The following is a 20,977-nucleotide window of genomic DNA, read 5'->3' on the forward strand; positions in this document are numbered from 1 at the left end:
AGATAATCAAGCAAAGATAAAAACTCGTTTAAGTATTCTATGTGCAGTTGTTTATAGCAGTTGTATGTTTAGTTTTATAAGGATTGTAAAATACGCATAAATATTATATTTTAATTCATACAAACATTGAGACATGTTTTTTATAAACAGTTCACTTCTTGAAAAAAAAATACTCCAGCTGAGATCGAAACCAAAACCTAAAGACATGAATCAATTACGTATCCATTAGACCAACTTGACACTATCCTAACAAAATGGTTTCTACCTATTTAATTATTAACATAAAGAAGCTGTCATCTTTCACGGCCGCGCATGCGCATTCGTACAACAGTTAAAAAAATGAAAATTCGATCACCCTCATGTATTAATTTTTAAATTTTGACCCCTTAGCAGCCTTTTTCCGGATGGAAACGGATTAAAATGTTTTCCACATATCTGAATACGCTATATACACCATTTGAAGTCCGTAGATCAAACATTCGTTGAATATATAGGTTGAGAAGTGTCCTCACACACACATTCTCACTTTTATAGATATGTAGAGAGATAAAACGTATAAAGAGTACATTACTATCCAGAATATCAAAAATTATTGATTTGCATACTTTCAGGTTTTAGGGTTTCCATGAACCTTGGACCTTACGTATTTCAGTCCAGCGCCCTAATCCCCTCCGCTATATTGCCATAGACGATTTACTGCTTCGTTTTTATCGTTCATCTGTTTAAGTGGTTTTTGTTTTGATTTTTTTAAACGATAGTAATGTCTATGTCTCCGCCTCGGAGAACCGGTGTTTTTCTTAGAAAGTCGCCCATTTTTTATTTGGACGTATTATTTATTATTATTTTTAAAAATAGTAATCTAATATATATATATATATATATATATATATATATATATATATATATATGCGTGTGTGTGTGTGTGTGTGTGTGTGTTTGAAACATTTTCTGGAAAAAAATTAATATACTTTTATCGAAAAAAATATATTTCCTTCATATAATTAAGCTTACAGTAATATTATTGTGTTTTGTTTCCAGAGTTTTAAATTTATCGCCTGGCAGGGTTCGCATCGACCTTTTCCGACTGCTTACCACAATTTGTCAGAAAATGCCGACGAGATCCTGGATAGGTTCTGGATCAGTATAGAAATGTTTAGGATTTTGAATGAAGATATCTTATAATTTCCTACCAATCTTACTTCCTTCAGAAATCTAAAAATGCTATTCGGCTTCATTTTCTTAAATGGTTAAATAAAATGCAAATAAAGTTATAAATACACGGATGAATAAAAAAAAATATAATAAATGAAATAATATAAAATATTAACATAGGCATTACATCAAGTTTCAAGAAAAATAATAGATTTTAAAACTAAAATTTATTTCAGCTCACGTTTACAATAGCTCCTGAATACACATTTTAGCACATATCTGAGGAAAGTAGTTTTCCCGAAGTATCATACGATACGAAACTTTCATCGAACCATACTGACTCAAGTAAGAGTGTGGTGTTAAAAGTATTTAAAAAAAAAAAAAACGCTTATATCAGGTTGACAAGAAAGTTCTTGCAGTTTTTAACTTTTAAATTCAGGGGAACATATCTCATCTTAAACAAGAATTTATTGACCGAAATAAGCACCAGCAGAATCAACATACTTTTGTCAACGCAAAACAAATGTATTTGTGCCAGTAACGAAAAATCTTACGTTCTGGTGGTGATAAAGTCGCTGAAGGCGTTTTTGATATTGCTTAGGTATTTGAAGCATTTCTCACACAGAAAGTTGTGGAGATGCTTGAAAAAGTGTTAGTCGGTAGGGGAGAGATCTGGAGAGTATGGCGGATGAGGCAGGGTTTCGTAGCCCAATTTGTTCAACTTCTGCAATGTTGGTTTAGCAACGTGCAGTTGTGTATTGTTGTGGAGGAGGAGTGAGCCTTTTCTGTTGAATAATGCTGGGTGTTGTTGTCGAAGTTTCTGAAGCATTTTATCAATTTGTTGACGGTACTTTTCCGCCGTAATGGTTTCACCTGCATTCAAAAACTGTAATGGATGAAACCGCCAAATAGTTAGCATGACCTTCTTTTCGTACAACTCTGGTTTCGAAAATGTCGTGGAACTTCGTTGGTATCTAACCATAAAGCTGAGCGTCATCAGTTTTCGTAAGAACCCACTTTTCATCGCAAGTCAAAACCCGATCGAGAAACGAGTCGTTTTTGTTGTGTAAAAGAAGGGAAGATGACACTTCATAACGACATTTCTTTTGGTTGTCGTTCAATTCGTGAGGCATCCATTTATCAAGCTTTTTTTATTATTATTTCCAATATCTCCCAAATGGTTGAAAATCGTCGTATACGCTACATTTAATTCAGAAGAAATTTCTCGAACAGTTTAGCGTGGATTGGTTTCAACTAAGGTTTTTAATTGATCGTTATCAATATCTGATAGCCGATCACAACGCTCATTATTTTCAAAACTCTCGTCGCCGCCAGGAAATTTTTTAAACCACCATTTTGCTGTGCGTTGACTAGTGGTTCCTAGGCCAAAAGCTTCGATAAGATTGCAAACTGTTTCAGAAGCTTTTCGGCCTAGCTTGAATTGAAATAAAAATGTGTGAATTTTCTTTTTTTCATCTTGTATTCAAAATTCTGAAAAAAAGACATAAACGTTTTAAAACGATTGTAATTTAAATGATTAGGTAGAGCGAAAAACACTCTTTAAAATGATATATATAAAGTAAAGATATTACAACGAAAACGTATTTGAAAATACATCATTTGAAATTTTTTTTTTTTTTTTTTATTACATTTTCACCCCAAACAAGGCACATTGCCACTTTGGTGTAGGGGGCTACTATCAGGGGAAACATCTACTGGGGCACTATGTAGGGATTAGGGCAGCGAGATGTTGGTTCACGTTGCACTTGAACTTATGCATGTCAGTACAGTTGGGGAAGCAGTGACCTGGAATGGAATTCCAAAGTCTAGCAGTTCTGGGGAAGAAACTACTGGAGTAGAACGATCTTTTACATCTAGGGATCTCTACAGTGTGGGGGTGGGATTTTGCAGCTTGTCGGGTCTGTCGAGGGTGTTCACGTCGTGGGGGCACAAGTGCTTGCAGTTCTTCAGAGCATTCACCATTATAATACTTGTAGAACAGGCAGAGGGATGCAACGTTTCGACGATGGGACAGAGGCTGAAGTTTTGATGCCAGTTTAGGGCCTATCAGATTTGCGACTCTCTTTTGAACCCTGTCAAGGAGAGAGAGACTAGTAGCCGATGCACCGGCCCAAATATGACAGCAATACTCCATACATGGGCGAATAGTGGCCTTATAGAGGTACAGGATACTTTCGGGTGTTAGAAGTTTTCTAGCACGGTAGAGAGAGCCCACCTTCCTCGCAGCGGCCCTGGCAATGCCCTCGATGTAATTGTTCCAGCTCATGTTTCCTGTGAACGTTAGGCCAAGGAGCTTGAAAGACGTACTCTCAGCTAAAGAGTTGTTGGCCATTGCTATAGGTGGTAGAGAAGGTTTCCTGTAATTATTGAATGAAACCAGTTTTGTCTTGGTGGCATTGAACGTTACCATCCATTTTTGTCCCCATTCCACTACTGATTTGAGGTCATCCTCTAGTGTTTCTGCCATTACTTTAGATATATGTTCATTTGTTTTCCTGTCGTGCCTGCTATAGAGTGTGGTGTCATCAGCATATATACCCATCTCAGAGGCAATTTTATCGGGGAGGTCATTTATGAATATCAGGAACAGCAGAGGACCAAGGATAGATCCCTGGGGCACTCCGGCATTTATATTATATTGTTTAGACGTACGACCGTCGAGGACAACCTGGATTTTTCTCTTATCTAAGAAGGATTTAATTATGTTAAGTATTCTACCAGTGATACCGTAAGATCTAATCTTCCTGAGGAGACCCTCATGCCATACCCTGTCAAAAGCCTTAGATATATCTAGACCTACCGCTCAAGAACTTTCTTGTCAACCTAATGGACACCGTTGCTGTTTTTTATTAATAAAAAGGCGAAGCTGCATAACTCATATTACTTTTACTGATCAGACTATTGTTTTCATCTTGAGTTTTATGTGTACTTTTTATTAACATTTCGGTCAGATTGTCCTTTGTCCGTCTTCAAGCATGTAAGTTATCGTTTGGAAAAGAAAAGAGAAAGTTTCTGACTCCATATATATTTTCGTATTCTGTGAGTTACTCAATATTTTATGGTTTTAGTTTCGAATTTGTGAAAAAATTGGTTGACAACTCATTCCACCTTTATGCCTTAATTTACTTGTGTTTATCCGTTACACCTCTGCATTGTGTTGCCTTCTATAAATTATCTTCATGAAATAATAAAAGTATTACATGAGAAGTTTTTAATTTAAAAACGATTGACGGATTTTCAATTTGCATTTAAAATGGTTACCCAAAAGGGTTCTCGTTCTTACCTCGGACCATTCCAACTCCACCCAGATAGTAGGGCAGGCGTGGACGTTGCACGATTCTTCGATGCCCGGCTTTGCTCCGGTCCCCATACAATCTCTCTCTTCCAGAATCACTCGTTCGTGGTCATCAATCACCTGGACACACATCACTGTCCTCCGACGGATTCCACCCTGACCGCACGTCTGTGTGCAAGCTGACCAATTACCTGTCAGCCACCTGGATGATGAAAAATTACACATAAATAAAACATTTCAGATATAAACAAAATTAATTAACAAACATACGATGACAAATATTAGAAAAAGTGATGCTTATGTAACAGAGTACGTATGAGCGCATATGAAAATGCCAGCAGCCGAAGGATAGATGGCTAGCGAATACAGCAGCCGTTTGAGCATTATGCACATTAACAAATGTACGCGGGCTTGCATGACAAGAAAAAGAAAAAAGGAGAGCACGTGATCGGGGAGCAAGAAAAACTGGAACCGAGTGAGACGGATGTGTGGCCCCGTGGTGGCGCCGAGAAACTTTTAAGCTGGTGTTGAGATGACAGGGTTCTGTTATTCTCATGGCAAACGAAATGATCAGTTAGAAAAAAAAAAAACAAGAGTCAGACATTGTTTGGAAAGTAATGGTAATAAATGTCTTTTACTAAAACAAAACAATGCCGAGTCGGATTTATTCACTTTTGTTTGTTTGTTCCTTTTCGACGGTGTCGGGCGACGTGGGGGTCCGAGACAGATTTGAATTGCAACGAACACGGTTCGAGCGTTACACTTATTCCAAATTACAGAAATTAAGCAACGTCGATCTGGGCCAGTACTTATACAAACCGGTAATACCTATTAGTTGAGCTAGCCAGATACCTCCAAAGGAGGAAATTTATAGGGAATATGAAAATCACAAGCGGTACTCAGCTGCTGCGTGTATCTCCCGGTCATGAGAAGATTACATATAGCGTCTGGCCTTCCCAAATGGTCAGCCATCTGATACTGGCCAGATTCCACGTAGCTCAATTTCGGTGATCTCATGAGAACCGATTTATCAACGCGATTATGCAAAGTATTAGTAGTTAGTTATCAGTAATCGGTACTTAACTGATTGACAATTGCTGAATATCCAATGCCGTAAGTTTAAAACCGGTTCTATAATTCTAAGGTCACTCATTCCAATAGCCTTGAACAATGCATGGCATCATCACTATTGCTATAATTGATGTTAAGGTGGAGTAGACTCTCAACTTTAGTAGGGAGAACATTTGAAATGCCGCATTGCTTCTGATTGTCTAAAATTTTCAATAGACCCAAATAATAGTCAGAAAAAGTATTGAAAATTGTGCAAACTTTACTTTTCTACTAATGAGTCAGAATGCTATTTTGCTATTGAGATGCAAATGACTACAATGGATTTGATTGTCAAATTCTCCAGACTCTCCAGACTAACTCCGTACGTATGTCGGTCGGCACTAACCCTATTCGGGTTTAATTGGCTTCCTCAAAAGGAGGACGTTTCATGGGAGTATAAAATTCACAAGTGGTCCCCAGTCGCATGTATATCCCTGTCAGGGGAGATGGATTTTACCATTGTTGAAGGGAAGTGTTGACGACCTCCTACATACAACACCTAGAATTCCCAAATTGGTCACCCATTTTCGTAATAACTAGGCTCAACGTTGCTTAACTTTTGTGATCTGACGGGAAACAGTGTGTCAATGTGATTATGCCCTATGTACTCCCTACGTATATATATATATATATATATATATATATATATATATATATATATATATATATATATATATATATATATATATAATTGGCTGAAAAATGCGAAGCTCATTGTTTGTTTGTTTATAAGCAAGCGGTTTGAGCACTATAAAAGTGGTGAACTGATGTTTGTTTAAAATAGGCATTCGGCGAGGTTATTTGCGGGCATCGCTTCCGTGGTCGAACTGCCGACTGTCAGCACGACGGTTCTAGGTTCAATCCTTGGCTTGGGAGAGGTGCTAGTCTAGCGGCACTGATGCGTTGTGATACAACCAAACAGGGCTATATATATATATATATATATATATATATATATATATATATATATATATATACATATATATATACATATATATATATATATATATATATATATATATATATATATATATACACACGTAGGGAGTACGTACGGCATAATATATATATATATATATATATATAACTTACTACTACTATATATATAACTCTCTTTATTTAACTCTCTGACAACGTTCTAGATAGCACAGAAGAACAGATACCTCATCTTTATCACGTAATCCATTCGTTATTTATGAAAACTAAAATCCCTGTTTGTTTCTAAAATTCCATATTTTAGCTGACATTCTATGTTATCAAATTCGAAATATCTCGTTTTCATAAACATTATTTTTATTGCATTTTTGCATCCAAAAATGTAGACTTCCAATAAGAACAAGCCTAATAATAATCGTCTAATTTACTTGGCAATGCCAAGCAGTCCATAATATAACATTACTACTATTAGGTTGACAGAAATTTTCTTGCGAAATTTTTTAAATTTTGATTTCAAATGATGTATTTTCAAGTAGGTTTTCGTTATAATACCTTTAAGTTATATATCATTTTAAAGAGTCTTAGTCGAAGCCATTCCACGCACTGCTGTTCGAGAATTAGACATAGCGTATATTACTATTTCTAACTACTTGAGAGAGATTGGAAAGAGAAAAAAAACTTGATAAATGGTTGCCTCTCAAATTGAACGACAACCAAATGAAGTTTTGAAGTTTCATCTTCCCTTGTTTTACACAACAAGAACGACCCTTTCTCGACTGGGATGTGACTTGCAATGAAAAAAGGTTTTTTTTTTAGTTTTTTAAATGCAAGCGAAACCATTACTAATTACTGTCAACAAGTGGATGAAAAGCATCAGAAACTTCGACAACACCCAGCATTAGTCAACAGAAAATGCCTATTTTTTCTCCACGACAATACCCGACCACCCATTGTTACTCCGACCCTGCAGAAGCTGAACTAATTGGGCTACGAAACTTTGCCTCATCCACCATACTCTCCAGACCTCTCACTTACCAACTACCACTTTTTCAAACATCTCGACAACTTTCTGCGGGAGAAATGCTTTAAAAACCTAAACGATATCAAAAACGTCTTCAGCGACTTTATCATCACCAGAACGCAAGATTTTTACGTTACTGACATAAATACACTTGTTTTGCATTGGTAAAACTGTGTTAATTCTGATGGTGCTTATTTCGATCAATAAATTTTTGTTTAAGCCGAGATATGTTCGTCTGAATTTAAAAGTTAAAGACTGCAAGAATTTTCTTGTCAACTTGATAAATATCAAACGTCAAATATTATTATAATATAAATTTTCTCGTTTTCTTGTAATTATTAAAAACTTTTTTCGTACTGAATTACGTTAATTTAATTTTATTAATAATTTTAATTGATATTTTATTTAATGCATTTTCGATGTTTATTTTATTATCTTTAAATGCTGATTGGAGTCCAGACGATCAGAGTAAAAGTATCAATATTGAATACATTTGTAATACATTACGGTAGTATAAATGTTCAGTTATAGTTCAGCTCGTATTGTAGCACAGTGTGTATGAGCGCGTGGGAAAATAGCAGCAGCGAAGGATTGCTGGCTTGCGAAGAGAGTAGCAGCAGCAGTAGCCGAAAAAAAAACGCATATGCAAATTAGGAAGTGTGCGCGAGAAGAATCAGGAAAAAAGGGAAGAAAAATGCGCCACGTGGTCGGGAGAAGCAAAGTGCGGGTAGAAGAAAATGGGCGTGTAAAGTCGAGGACGAGAATGGACTGGCTGTGGTCGGCATGCGGTCGGAGAAAGGAGAAAAGCTATCAGGCTAGATGGACATGTAGCAGCGAGAGACCTTTTAAGTGGTATTGACTCCGGAGAGTAACTGTAATAAAAACGCATTTTATGAATTACTGAAGTAAAGTGTAATTCCACTCACTGTTGCAGTGGGAGATTGTTTTTATTTCAATATCTGACTTTTTGTGTTGTTTTTAATTCCCAATCTTTTTTATATTCGTTGTTTGAACGTTCAAAATATGTCCAGACATATAGACTTTTATATTTTCGTTTTGGGTGAACTTACTATATTTGCTTACGATCTGGTTTAGAATTTTGTCTTTTTATTAACAACGTGTGCATCAAAATTAAAGTTAGTTTATCTCGCATTAATCTCCTGATTTGTTCAAATTTTATTGAGGGAATCAAACACTTTAGTGAGTTGTAATTTGAAACACAACAAAAAAATTGTAAATTCATCTTACTGTTGTGGGCAAGGTTGCCGATTACACCATCGATTTAATTGACCAGGTTTTGGTTGTGGGGAACACAAAGCCTCGTTGACCGGTGAACCATCTTCTTCCACTTGGCAAATTGGAGTGGACACGCTCTGGCCTGGAAAACAGATTGAAATTACGAAATAATTCAAATAAACCAAAATCAATCTATTAAATTGAAATTGAAAGCAATGTATATTTTTTATAATAATACACGCCTCCCTACCCCCCCTCTCTCTCTCTCTCTCTCTCTCTCTTTCTCTCTCTCTGCGTGTAGAGATTCTATGCAAGTTATGAATTACTATAAAATTTGCTTCTTTAATGTTAAAAAGTCTCTTTATGATGTTATTTAGATTCCACTTAATATTTTTTTAATTACATTTTCACTCCAAACAAGGAACTGTCATAAGTTGCATGGATACTATGTAGGGAGTTGAGCAGCAAGATGCCTATTCACATTACATTTGAACTTCTGTATGCCAGTACAGTTGGGAAATCAGAATCCCGGAAGGGAGTTCCAAAGTCTAGCAGTTCTGGGGAAGACAGAAGACAGTTCAAACAGACAGAAGTATATAGAAGCCAGAAATAACTGTAAGAAAGAAATAGCGACAGCTAAGAGAGAATTTACTGAAACCACCAAAAAACGCATCGAAGCACAGAAATTAGGAACCTGTGACTTCCGGAAAATCTACAACAGTGTAGTAAATAATGGGCACTCAACAATTCCCCCACTATCCAACAATCACGAGGTTGTTTGCTCAGCAACCGAGAAGGCTAACATGCTTGCCAGTCTGTTCACCTCCAACTCCACACTTGACCCTGAAAACCACTCCCTCCCTGACTTTCCTTTGCGGACAGACGCCACACTGGACGATTTGGAAATCACCCCATCTCAGGTGCATGCCATCATAAGAAATCTTGACACTTCAATAGCATGTGGACCTAATCTCATCCCAGCTGTGCTATTAAAAAAGTATTCTGCCGAAGAAGCGCTGGTTCTCTTCAAACTTTACAACAAATGCTTAAAAACTGCTTCTGCTACTAGTTTTCAAGAATTCTGTTGAAAGAACTGACCCAGTAAATTACCGCCCCATTAGCCTCCTCCAACTTTTCGCCAAAATATTTGAGTCCATAATTAACCAGGCTCTAGTCCATCACCTTACAGATGCTAAACTTCTGACCGACCAACAATATGGATTTAGGCAAGCCCATTCCACGGCAGACATCCTAACTGTAATCTCTGAGCGTATATACCATTCACTTGACAAAGCAGGGGAGGGTAGAGTGGTAGCTCTAAATATATTTAAGGCTTTTGACAGGGTATGGCATGAAGGTCTTCTCAGGAAAATCAGATCATACGGTATCAATGGAAGAATCTTAAACATAATTAAATCCTTCTTAGATTAGAGAAAAATCCAGGTTGTGATCGATGGTCGTACATCTAAACAATATGATATAAATGCGGGAGTGCATCGGGGGTCTATCCTTGAACCTCTATTATTTCTAATATTCATAAATGACCTCCCTGACAAAATTGTCTGTGAGATGGGTATATATGCTGATGACACCACTCTCTATAACCGACACGACAGGAAAACAAATGAACACGTATCTAGAGAAATAGCAAAAACACTAGAGGATAACCTCCGATCTGTAGTGGAACGGGGGACAAAAATGGATGGTTACATTCAATGCTGCTAAGACTACACTTGTTTCCTTCAATAACTACAAGAAACCTTCTCTACCACCAATAGCAATGGACATCTTTTGAAAGTACATCCTTTAAACTCCTCAGCCTAATGTTCACAGGTAACATGAGTTGGAACAATTACATTGAGCATTGCCAGGACCGCTGCAAAAAAGGTAGGTTCCCTCTACTGTGCTAGAAAGCTACTAATGCCCGAAAGTATCCTGGACCTCTATAAGGCCACCATTCGCCCATATATGGAGTATTGTTGTCATATTTCGGCCGGTGCATCTGCTACTTGTCTCTCGCTCCTAAACAAGGTTCAAAAGAGAGTTGCCAACTTAATAGGTCCTGAACTGTCATCTAAGCTTCAGCCTCTGTCCCAACGACGAAATGTAGCACCCCTCTGCCTGTTCTACAAGTATTTCAATGGTAAACGCCCTGACGAACTGCAAGCACGTGCCCCCTCGACGTAAATACCCCCGACAAACCCGATAAGCAGCAAAATCCCAACCCTTCACAGTAGAGATCCCTAGATGTAAAAGAGCCTTCTACCCCAGAAGCGATGGACTTTGGAATTCCCTTCCAAGTTCCTGCTTCCCCAACTGTACTGACATGCAGAAGTTCAAGTGTAACGTGAACCGACATCTTGCTGCCTAACTCCCCACATAGTACCCCTGTAGCTTATGTCTCTGATAGTAGCCCCCTACAGCAAAGTGGCAATATGCCTTGTTTGGGGTGAAATTGCAATAATAACAAAAGAAAAGATACTATTAGAGTAGAAGGCTTTCTTAGATTAAGGTATCTCTACTGTGTCGGGGTGGGATTTTGCTGCTTGTGGGGGTTTGTCAGGGTTATTTACATCGAGAGGGTACAAGAACTTGCAATTCGTCGATGGGACTGAGACTGAAGCTTAGATGGCAATCCAGGGGCTATTAGGCTGGCGACTTTATTTTGAACCCTGTCCAGGAGCGAGAGACTAGTAACAGATTCACCAGCCCAAATGCGATAACAATACTCCAAACATGGGCGAATGGTGGCTTTGTATAGGTACAGAATACACTCAGGTGTAATTAACTTACTAGCACGGTAGAGAGAGCCCACCTTCCTCGCAGCAGCCCTGACAATGCTCTCAATGTATCTGTTCCAACTCATGTTCCCTGTGAATGTTAAGCCGAGGAGTTTGAAAGAAGTATTCTCAGGTAATGTATCATTAGCGATAACTATTGGTGGTTGAGAAGATTAATTATTGAGGGGGAAAAGCATAGTTTTGGCAGCATTGAATGTGACCATTTTTGTCTCCATTCTACTACAGTTTAAAGGTCTTATATATAGCGATAGAGAAAACTATTGTCTTTGTTTGGAAAACTTTTTTACTGTTAATAAAATCGACTAATTTGTTTATTAGTAGTTTATTTGCAAGTGTTTATTTTGATATTTTTACATGATTATACCATTGTAAGATTGTAAGATTTAAAAACATAATATAAAAAGATTTAGAATAATTTCGTCAATTTCTTAAATAAAAGAATCTCCGAAAATTTATTGCACAAATGTTTTTTTTTTTTCTTTTCAATAACTTTTAGCAGTCTTTAGATGTTAGATTTGCAATTTTAGTTGCAGGTTAATTGTTTAACTTTAATTGCCTCCAATATGTCATACTTACTGTTAAATTGCCTTCCATTAGAATAAATATCTCTCGTGACAATGTTCCACAGATTCTCAATGGGATGTAAGTCACTGCGATTTGAAAGCTAACGTAATAGAATCTTCAACAACTTTCAATCAAAACTTAGTAAACTTTGATGCAGAACTTAGTGCGTTGTCTTATGTGTATGTGTGTGTGTGTGTGTGTGTGTGTGTGTGTGTGTGTGTGTGTGTGTGTGTGTGTAAAGGAGAGAGAGAGAGAGAAATAGAAAGAGAGAAAGATGGAATGAAAGAGAGAGATAAATTTAATTTGAAAAAATTATTTTCAGAGAGAAAGAGCCAACTTGTCTCGATAGATGAAGCTCAACTCGATTAAGAGGAGCAAAGATACAAATATATAAAATCTGTGTTTTTTTCTTTTGTATAATGCTGTTTTTTTTCTCTCCTCTTCTGATAAGAAGCATTTACCTTTGAAATGGCATGGCCTAAAGAGGTTTCCACTCATGTCAAGATTAAGTATCTACATAATAACGCTACTGTTCAGAAAACCATTCTTTACATTTTGACGGCTAACTATTCTCTATTTTATCTCTATAAAGAAATATTGATGTTTTTTTTCTCGCAATTCTAAAGATGGGGTCGGTTGGATTGATTTGCGTTAATGTAAAGAAAATAATGATGATGATGATAATAATAATAATAGTAGTAATAGTAAAAATAGTAGTAGTAGTAGTAGTAGTAGCAACAATAACAACAACAATAATAATAATAATAATAATAATAATAATCTTCATCTCATCGTCCATGCCATCTCAGATGACTCTGTAACCCTGCCGCAGATTTTCACATTTTGAAGCAGATGTAACAAACAAATTGAGCAATTTCCACTGAGTTGTCTTGCTATGGAGGCTAATAGGTATTCCTAGGAACAATCTTATGTCTTCTCAATCTGTTCAATAGACTTGCAAACTTTGCTGCCTATTTAACAGATTGTTTGGTTCGGACTAATAAGTACAAGTTGACCAGAACAGAAGTTTTGTGTTACTTAAAGTGGTTGACATGGTCAGCTTTTGACAGAACACTCGTTCACAAGTGTCGCATTTCCAGCTCTGTGTCATCAATTGAACTTTCGCTTCAGATTACTGTGGGCTGCTTTCTGTTCTCTAGAGCATCACAATTTTAACGCACAAACTTTCGCCACTTCGGCCTTGGCAGAGTAAGCTCTTCCCACGTGTCGATGTTGATTTGCAGGACTTTCAAATTGTTCTTCGTACAGTCTTTGAACCTTTTTCTAGGCTTATGTTGAGGGTACTTGTCATTTTCCAGCTCCCCATAAAAAATTTGTTTCAGCAGCCTTCAATCTTTTATTCGAACCACGTGGTCCACCCAACGCATGTGAGATCTTATTACAAGATCTTTATATATATATATATATATATATATATATATATATATATATATATATACAGAGAGGAAGATAGTGAGAGAGAGAGAGAGAGAGAGAGAGAGTGAAAGTAATCATTTACTTGAAACGTAATCGGTTTGTATATGCCAATCGTAATGGATTAAAAAATCTCTTATAAAGTGTTTTATAATGAAAAGAAAATTTAATTTAAAATTTTTAAAACGTTCAAGCTCAATGAATACCTTTTTGTTAAGTTCCAGAGCATATATAATATTATATAATGATTTTCCAAATTCCACATATCAAGTTTACTTAGTTGGTCATTTCTTACTTTTCAAAAGGTATTCATTACAATATTGTTTCACATTGCGACCAACAAGTTTGCAAAATTATATTATTACTGCATGTTTAGTCATATACTCATAAGATGTTTATCTTTAAAAATTTCTAAAAACGCCGTTTTGGCAACTTCTATAGTTCATGTATCCGACATACTCTGCTGTTTCTTCTTGTTTTCACAATTCTTTTTATACTCACCACAATTGTGCATAATCAAGGCAACCTGTCACTCCCAAAATTCCACCCAAGGAATCTTTAATCAAATTCACAATACTGACTGCAATCTTACTATAATTAATACAAATAAACATTTTATGTCGTTCAATATGATCGTCTCATCAGTAAGAGATGATCCTGATTAATCTTCATACTCACCGAACCATAACCTCCTAGGTTTGTTTAATCTCTTACGTTATCTCAACGATCAAGTTTAGTGAAACAGTATTTAGAATATTCCTGGGCAGAAAATGCTCATCAGAAGCAAAATTTATATAAGGAAAGATAATTTTGCATATTCTATTCAAGATGTGCTTTTTTTGAATGGCATTAAAACAAAGACTGTTGGATATTTATGATTGAAACTTGTTGGACAAGTTAGATATGGACAAACGTTTATGTGCAACAAATTATGGTTGGATTGCAGATAAGATTATAAATTATATTTCTGATTCAAGATGGAATTTTTAAGGAGGGTTTCACCCTATGTAATTGTCAATAGTTCAAATTTTCTTGAACAAATCCCGAAAAACATATTTACCTTTTCCACAAGATTTGGAACATTCCGTCCAATCCGTGTGCTTCCAGTTATATCTGGTGACGTCATGCGTTGTGTCGTTCGGCCTAAACGGAACGGTGTATTCGTAAGTAATTCCTGGATTTGTTTCTTGTAGAAGGATCTGGTTTTGAAATGAAAAAAGTATATGATTCAACAGGTAAAGCATTTGATCGATAAAGACTTGATATTTTACGTGAAACTTAAATATTGCGATGAAGACGTATTGAACTGAATCAAGAAGGTAAAACTAGTAGCAAAACTACAACAAAAAAAGATGATGCAGCGAGCCTTGTACTGTTATATTTGGAGGGAGACGCACTCCAACTCTATTTGCACATGGACGAGGGTCATCAGATGAGCGTCGACTTGATTAAAATCCGATTAAACGACGCTTTTGCAGACGCTGCATTCTCTGTGTAAAGATGCAACAATTAAAATATACGCCAACAAAATATGACAAATTGCAGAAATTACTGGATTCATTGAAAAATAGTTCTAGGTGGCGAGAAAACTAGCATTTGTGACGAGATTCCCCAACGACGTTTAAGCAGAGTTGAATCTGACACTGAACATTGAAATTTTGACTATGGGCGATTTGTTGACGCGATTTGCGATGGTATCACACAAGATATGAGTTAAGGCACTGTCGCAGCCGCGCAGTCACCTCTAGGTAAGATCAAACGTTATGCCCGAACAGGGATCATCTGTTACGGGTGCAGTGACCAAAGTCATAGTTCCCAGAACCGCACAAGACAGCCTGATGGGGTAAGAATTTGGAAATCGCGCCAGAAATTATGATGCTTCAAGTGCACCGAGATTGTTGACTTTGCTTCAAAATTCCAGGGAAACAACTCGAGAGGAAAGGCATCAGCGTCAGTCTACTCTCCATATAAATAATAAAAACAAGACGCATCTAATCTTCCGTGTTCTCATGGACGGACGATAATACACGGTCCTGGTTGACACCAGTTATTCCGAAACTCTGATTAACAAAGCGTTATGCCGCCGGTCGAGACACCAGACAGTGAAAGTGATAACCGCAGATGAAAAGGTTATTAGATGCCATGGAACCGACCAATTTGAGCCTGAAGTGGGCAGCATTCGTGTGTCCTTTGAATTTGGAGATCTTAGTCATCGAATGAAACTGTTAAGCGATTTTTTTTACTGGATTTCGACACCCTTAAGAAGTTAGGGAGCATTTTACTGAATCTGGTGAGGTCTACTTCATCATGGAGAACGTGTTCAGGTGTGCTGCAATCGAAATCGACGAATTCTTCTTCAGTACCGAATTTTAACAATAAAATAAAACGTGAACTACCTTTTGGAAATGGACGAGTATGCAGACATCAGGGCAACGAAAGAATCGAATGCCAGAGTACCCCGTGGTCAGGCATATTTGTGCAGAATACGAAAAAGAACTGGAGTTATGAACGAAAAATGGATGGTTGTAGTCATATCCAGAAAAGGTGCTCGGTCCAGCTGTCTTAATTCCGTTATGGTGGTACTTCAGAAAAACAAGAACAAAGTGCGAACTACAGGGAGCTCAATTACTTCAGCCACACTTTTATGGCAAATGCATATGTGTACAGAAGTTAGGGGAATGGCGATGTAAAGGCTCCAATGTTGCCATATTGGACCTAAAGAAGGTCGATCTCCAGGTGCACATACATAAATCACTGTTGCCCTTTTTGAAGGAACGAAAGTATTGCCTCACGCGACTTGGGTTTGGCCTGAACGTTGCGCCGATCTTAATGCGATCCATTATCAACTCAATAATCTCTTAGCATACGTCAATACATAGAGCCACGTCGTTCTACATCGTCAATTTATGTCTTGCATCTGTAGATCAAGTGAATATACATTTGGAATAATTCAGACTGGCCCGGCTTCGAGGAGCACAAGTACTAGGATTGCGCATTCATAATGGCGGAGGTAGACTACGGTGAACACATGAACACTAGGAGGAGATCCTCCAGAATTTCCAACAGCCTTGTTGCGGCGAGTGATCTTTTCAGTATGCAGAAAACTAGTTGGTCATTTTCCTGTTTGCGGAGAGCTCCGTGTAGCGACAGTGTATATGACACATTGCGCCAACAAAGTTTTAGTTGCACTATTTGTGATTACGACATCAAGAGAGAATGTGGCGAAGGTAATAGGTGGACATCTTGCTTGCTAGTTTAAAATGCTAGCAATTCGTGTAATGACATGTGACGCATGTGAACATAAGCAGACCCAGTTGCGTCTGGATTAGATCCCAGGCCTCGAGATGACGGCTAGCGGCTACGTCGGATATATATATATATATATATATATATATATATATATATATATATATATATATATATATATATATATATATATATATATATAAAATGAAAATTACAATTGAATTTACCAAAATGATCCAAGATGGTAAAATTAAAGTAAAGTATAAATATTAAAGAATTAATATTTATAAAATTATCTCAGCCAGATATAAAAGCTCGATAATACCAAATAGGAAATAGAGCTTATAATATGAGCAAACAGTTAATGAAATATGTTAAAAAACACTTTGAAATGAGTTAAAAACATATTTAATCTGAAAAGGAAACACTTGATAAATGGATAGTCCTTAATCCACGGAGTTTCGAAGAATACTCTCCTTCTCATCAGAGGGTAGGAATTAGCAAAATGCAGGATCGGATTTTGCATGCAGAAGTATTTGATGAAACAACAAATAAGTCAAAGATCTTACTTGAAAACAAAATAAGTTAAGCAGAGGGAATATGGTAAAGAAAAAGGTGATTATACATTAATGGATAGTCTGGTGGAAGATAAAAAATACAGTGACGGTAAAATCCAAATGTAAAACTTCAAGAAAGTTAAAAGAGTTTCCATTTGTACAAGTAAAATCCAAAGAAATCCCGTAATTGGAAGAAGATGGTCCATAATAATCCAAAGGCAGAAATCCGTGGAATAATTCACAAAAAAGTGTGTACAAGGAAAAAAATAATATTAATAAAAGAAAAATAAGATGTGCTTTTCACTCTACTTCCGAGACATAATATATATATATATATATATATATATATATATATATATATATACACTATATGCACACATCTATATATATATAATATAAAACTGAACGTCTGTGTGTGTGTGTGTCTGGTCACGAATAGGCTCCTATATGGTTGACTATTATAGAAAACTGATCACATATAATGATAGAAGATGTGTCGAGACACATGAATGGGTATGTTTGATCTGGCATAATGATGATTCACACCGGAAGTAAAACATGATGTTGTTGACACTGAAACAACTGTAAGAATATCTGTGTACATATCAGGGGAAAATATATCACTTCGCTAAATAATCAATATGCAATAGAAGCATTGTTACATTGTGTGTGTAGGACAAATCCATGTGTAACCAAAACTATTATATTAACTGATTCGAATTCGGCTCAACAGAAGGTGACTGGCGACTAAATTTGTGATATCAACTCCCTCAACCCCCGGGTATCTTCTACGCATACAACTTTTACTAACTTTACTATCCGCCACAACATAATTACTGTCAACCAAAATGAAAACAATAATCTGAACACTCCAAGTGATCCAAATTATGAATCTTCATTTAAAAAATTCAGAAAAATTATATTAAATCGAACCCGAATTGATACAAAAATGACTAGATGCTTTTTACGTTTCATAAAAAAAAATCCCACATTTTGAATTCAAAGATTATGGCCAGTTGGAAACAGAAAAATAACATTTATTTTTCACCATCCACCAATAAGAGCCATTGTGAAGATACACCTGAAAGAATGTTGGAGGTTACATCAGCCGAAACGTTGTGAGAATAACAAACAAGATGAGAATAGTAGGCCGCACAATCAAAAAAAAATGGTCATATTTTATAGTTTATACATAAGTATTCGTTGTTTTTCTTTTTACATTGCATATAAATATACAACATATATGTGTCCAATTATCTTTATAGACGATGGAATAACGATTGGTCGGTTACGCTTAAGTTTGTAAGATTTATAAAAAGAAACGCTTAATAGTAATTCAAAAACAACAAAATATGCTGCATGTAAATGTGAATAATTACGAAAAAATACCACATGTAATTGCGAATATTTAAAAAATGCCACATATAAATGTGTATATTTCACAAAAAATGCCACATGAAATTGTGAATATTTCAGAAAAATGCCACATGTAATTGCGAATATTTAAAAAAAAAATGACACATATAAATGTGTATATTTCACAAAAAATACCACATGTAATTGCGAATATTTCAGAAAAATGCCACATATAAATGTAGATATTTCACAAAAAATTCCACATGTAATTGCGAATATTTCAGAAAAATGCCACATATAAATGTGTATACTTCACAAAAAATACCACATGTAATTGCGAATATTTCAGAAAAATGCCACATGTAATTGCGAATATTTAAAAAAATGCCGCATATAAATGTAGATATTTCACAAAAAATGCCACATATAAATGCGAGTATTTCGCAAAAAATGCCACATGTAATTGAGAATATTTTTTTTAAACGACACACATAAATGCGAATATTTCACAAAAAAATGTCACATGTTAAATGTAAATACTTCAGAAAAAATGCCACATATAAATGTGAATATTTCGAGAAAAATGCCACATGTAACCGTGAATATCTTTGAAAAAATGTCACACGTAAATGTGAAAGTTCCAGAAAAACTTACCATCACAACAAAATTTTCTTTAATTGGTCCCAAAGCGTAGAACGATTCCGGCTCGTCTGGCGGCCGATCATAATGGACGATCGTTCCCCCGACTGCAAATTTCCGAGGCCAGTCGATTGTCCAGCCTCCATTGATGTAATAAACGCTTCCTTCATTTTTCAGCGCTGATAAAAGTAACAAAAGTTGGGATTAATCTTGTTAGAAAAATAAAAAAAGAACCAAATATGATTTGAGCACTCCAACTAGCAACGGAAAACTATGGGTTCAGCTTGACTGTGATGTGTTGTTATTGAAATGCACACAACACACAATAACACAACACACAATAACACAACACACAAAAACACAACATACAAAAACACAACACACAGAAACACAACACGCAAAAACACAACACACAAAAACACAGCACAAAAAAACACAACACACAAAAACACAACACGCAAAAACACAACACACAATAACATCTGATCAATAATTTTAGTACGATACAACATCTATTATATATTATTTCATTTTTTTTTTTTAATCATTTTACACTGCGTGCCAAATTATGACCGAGATAACATTTTTTTACCAGTTTCAGAAACTTACTGGTAGTTTCGCATTAAAAGCTTCGGAAACGTTGGCAATGCTGAGCTGCGCGTACTGTGAAATTTTCGTACTGTTCGGCGCAATGTAAACAACTTGCCATCGTAATTGCTGAGCTATGTCAAATTATTAACAAGGCAGTTTGTTTCGTCAATAAAATGGGTCATAAAGGTGGTTTGAGTAGTTCTGAAAAGAGTACTATTACAGAACAGCTAGCAAAAGGTAAAACTACCCTCGAAATATCGAAAATGATAAGAAGTTACAAACTGTAAAGAACTTTGTCAAGGACCCTACAAAGGTACGTAAGAAAGCTGATAAAGGTAAATCTAGATTTATTTCACGCCGTTCTCTACTCCAAATTAAACGTGAAGTTGTTAAGAATCCTGGGAAGACAAGTCGACAAGTCTTTGACCAAGCCGGATTGAAGAATGTCTCAAAAAGTACTTGATGTCGCCCTCTGAAAGAAGTGGCAAAGTCTGTTAAGCCTGTGACAAAGCCTCCATTAAAGCAACCTCACATACAAAACCGATTGAAATGGGGAGAGAACAACATGAAAACGGATTTTTCCAAAGTTTTGTTCACGGATGAAGTGCGAGTCACTTTTGATGGCCCAGATGGCTGGAGCAATGGATGGGTCCTCGATGGATGACATCGTCATCAGTGTTTAAAGAGCCAACAAGGTGGTGATGGGATTATGATTTGGGCTGGGATTATTGGAGGTACTATAGTTGGCACATGGAAAGTCCCAGAAGGCGTAAAAATGACGTCAAATGCTTACATAGCTTTCCTGAAGGAGCACTTTAACCATGGCTGAAGAAGCAAAGTTTGACGCTCAGAAGAACTATTATTTTTATGCAGGATAATGCTCTCTTGCATGCAGCAAACAAAATATAATTTGCGACAATTAGGGTTCTCTGTGCTACGGAAGATGGAGTGACCTGCGAATTCACCAGATTTGAACCCAATTGAGAACCTTTGGAGTATCACGAAGCGATGCCTCTAT

General features: G+C 36.4%; 1 protein-coding gene across 1 annotated transcript in view; it reads right to left on the reverse strand.

The window, feature by feature from the left end:
- LOC145302307 (A disintegrin and metalloproteinase with thrombospondin motifs 6-like) overlaps positions 1-20,977 on the reverse strand; it is a 245,599-nt gene that overhangs the window by 8,110 nt on the left and 216,512 nt on the right. Inside the window, exons 18-21 of the mRNA XM_080144646.1 lie at positions 19,384-19,547; positions 14,631-14,769; positions 8,784-8,913; positions 4,457-4,670 (exon numbers count right to left, since the gene is read on the reverse strand). Of these exons, the coding sequence (XP_080000772.1) occupies positions 4,457-4,670; positions 8,784-8,913; positions 14,631-14,769; positions 19,384-19,547 (647 nt within the window). The remainder of the gene's footprint in view (positions 1-4,456; positions 4,671-8,783; positions 8,914-14,630; positions 14,770-19,383; positions 19,548-20,977) is intronic.

Source organism: Euprymna scolopes, chromosome 2, assembly GCF_053919585.1.
Source record: "Euprymna scolopes isolate OS-2025 chromosome 2, ASM5391958v1, whole genome shotgun sequence".
NCBI classification, from domain to species: Eukaryota; Metazoa; Mollusca; class Cephalopoda; order Sepiida; family Sepiolidae; genus Euprymna; species Euprymna scolopes.